Source organism: Bidens hawaiensis, unplaced genomic scaffold, assembly GCF_021521415.1.
Source record: "Bidens hawaiensis isolate Kalapana, Puna unplaced genomic scaffold, B.hawaiensis_p1.1 tig00073184_1, whole genome shotgun sequence".
Classification (NCBI taxonomy): domain Eukaryota; kingdom Viridiplantae; phylum Streptophyta; class Magnoliopsida; order Asterales; family Asteraceae; genus Bidens; species Bidens hawaiensis.
In genome coordinates, this window is record NW_027502745.1 from 35,779 (window position 1) to 38,502 (window position 2,724).

Below are 2,724 nucleotides of genomic sequence, written 5' to 3' on the forward strand. Positions count from 1 at the left end.
TGCGTCTTGACAGTTCAAATTATAAAAGATTTTGAGAAAAAAAAAAAAAAGACTATTTTGAGAGTTCTCTCTTTAAAAAGGACAATTTTAAGAATTTCTCTTTATAAAATGATAACCCATGATAGGGAGTATGGAACTTTATTAATTGAAGTAAAACAATACAAAAAAGAAGCCGTCACCGCTCCTTTACCTTTGTTCCAGTTTCCACTTCACTCTCTCTCTCTAAGAAGCAGAATTGTAACATGGGCGAAGGCAAAGGCTCATCTCTGGTGCATCTGCTGGTCATCATCTTATGCTTAGTAGCTTTCGGTTTCGCCATTGCCGCCGAACGACGTCGTAGCACCGTACACTCTTTCTTCTTTTCTCTCAACTGTTTGTATTGAATTCAGCTGCTGTTACCTAGGGTTTCACATTTTTTAGATTAAAATATTACGGCTGCTTGAATTTGTTTAAGATCTAGGGTTTTCGCATACTCGTACATGATTTTAGACTTGTAATTTTGACTACTGCTCTGTTAATTACTGTGCTTTGATAATTGATCTAGGTTTAGTTCCTTTGGTTAGGCAAACGAATTGGAAATACTTAATTAGGACTGAGCCACTTGATCTATTGTAATGTTATCTAGGGGCCGTTAATCTATTTTATTAGCCTATCGGTTTTCGGTTAGTCAGTCAGTTTTTCTGTTCAGTTCGGTTAATAACCAAAACTAAACTTGGGCTAAAGTTTTTGCTTATTAATGCATTAAATGGAGGTATACATACATGAAATGGAGGTATAAATACATGAAATGAAGATATAAATATGAATGGTTTGGTTATTTTCCGTCAACCGAGGGTTCAAAAGAACCCATAACCGATTTTCAGTTAATTTCAGTTTGGTTTTGGTAAACGGTTCAGTTACTGCTCACCACTAATCTTATCTGTTAATGGTAACTATCTAGGGTTAGTCAAAATAACACTTTATTGAGTTAGTGTCAGTGTTGTACAGCTCGCTAGGCACTAGTTGGACGTTGCCGTACTGACTAGCGAATTGATCGGATTGGAATTTTGTATTTTTCTAATACTTCAAAGATTTTGATCGATTTTGACAAATTTTGACCAAAATTTGACTGCCTTTGACCGATTACCGATTTTAGGGACCAGTTAGTTGAAATTGAATCGGCAGCCCAGCTATTAGCGACTAGTTGGTGCCTATAACCGATTTTGATGACACTGGTTCGTGTGGTGCTTGATTATACTCATAAATATTCACGGGATGCATGAATTTCTATACTTGTGTTATGATTTGATGTTTGTCTGTGACATTCATCTATTGGAAACTTAGGAGAGTTAAAATATAACTCCAATTGGCAAGTTTTGAGTAAAAGTTATTGAAGATATCCAGAAAACTAATACTTGCAAGTGAACACTCTTGAATTCTTGATAAATTAACTTAACTACTACTTACATATGGGTATTCTCATATTCCTAATATGCCAACTTAAATTCTACCTTTTGTTTTTGGTTCATCTAGTAATTTTGTTTGGACTACAGGGAACCATTCGTACCAATGACAGGACCAATTCTACTTACTGTGTATACGACTCAGATGTTGCAACTGGATATGGTGTTGGGGCCTTTTTGTTTCTACTCTCGGGGCAATCATTACTTATGGGTGTGACCAAATGCATGTGTTTTGGAAGGCCTTTAGCACCCGGTGGGAACAGAGCTTGGACCATCATCTATTTTGCATCATCATGGTCAGCATTATCCACAAATCTTATAAACTGAACGAACATAACTTTCGTGCTTTATATGTCAAAACATTTATTTCATTTTTCATTTGCATGATGCAGGATGTGTTTTGTGGTTGCTGAAGCTTGTCTGATAGCAGGGGCGAAGAAGAACGCGTACCATACAAAATACAAGAGTATGACAGAAAGCTTCTCGTGTGACACATTAAGGAAAGGTGTTTTTGTTGCGGGTGCAGTGTTTGTTGTCGCAACCATGATTCTGAATGTTTATTACTACATGTACTTTACCAAGGCCACAACTCAACCTGCACACAAAACCAACCGCTCTAGTTCAACTGTTGGTATGACTGCTTATGCTTAGACTTTATTATTATATATTATTATCCTATGTTCCATATCGGATTGAATTTTAAAAATGTACATTTACCCATATTATGGGAATTAGTTAAAAGACCAAATTCATTTTTGCCCACTGAGACCATTACCAAATGGTAAAAGCTATATATTGTCATGAATATATTATTATGTAGTTATATAAGTTATCTGCTGCATTCTATTGGTAGCTGTTTGTTATATAATATTTCAAGTTGTAGAAATGGGCCTACCAGATTATACAGCAAGTCCAGTGGACAGAACCAAGGGTAGATATTGGGAATGAAGAATCTTTGGACCGTGGTTGTATACTTGTGTTCATGGCCAGCCCACTTGTTTTAAAATATTATTTATTAAAATGACTTAACAATAATTGGGGTTCACACTCTTTTTCCTCAACTTGTATATTGGATTCTTATCTTAGTTACAACTAGAGGTGTACAAATCGGGTTTTTCAAATACCTGGGTTCGGGTATGACCGGTATTGGAAAATCGGGTATTGGTAATACCCGGGTCGGGTTCGGGTCCAGGTATTGTCTTTAAAAACCATACCCTATGCATCGGGTTCGGGTCGGGTATGGAACCGGGAATTCTGAAACTGGGTATTTGAACACCCTATT

General features: G+C 36.5%; 1 protein-coding gene across 1 annotated transcript; it reads left to right on the forward strand.

Moving 5' to 3' along the window:
* Positions 1–230: 230 nt before the first annotated feature.
* On the forward strand, positions 231–2,186 carry LOC143606147 (uncharacterized). Its single transcript, XM_077082014.1, has 3 exons — positions 231–344; positions 1,533–1,738; positions 1,835–2,186. The coding sequence occupies exons 1-3, from the start codon at positions 243–245 to the stop codon at positions 2,091–2,093; spliced, it is 567 nt and encodes a 188-aa protein (XP_076938129.1). The 5' UTR covers positions 231–242; the 3' UTR covers positions 2,094–2,186.
* The last annotated feature ends 538 nt before the right edge of the window (positions 2,187–2,724 follow it).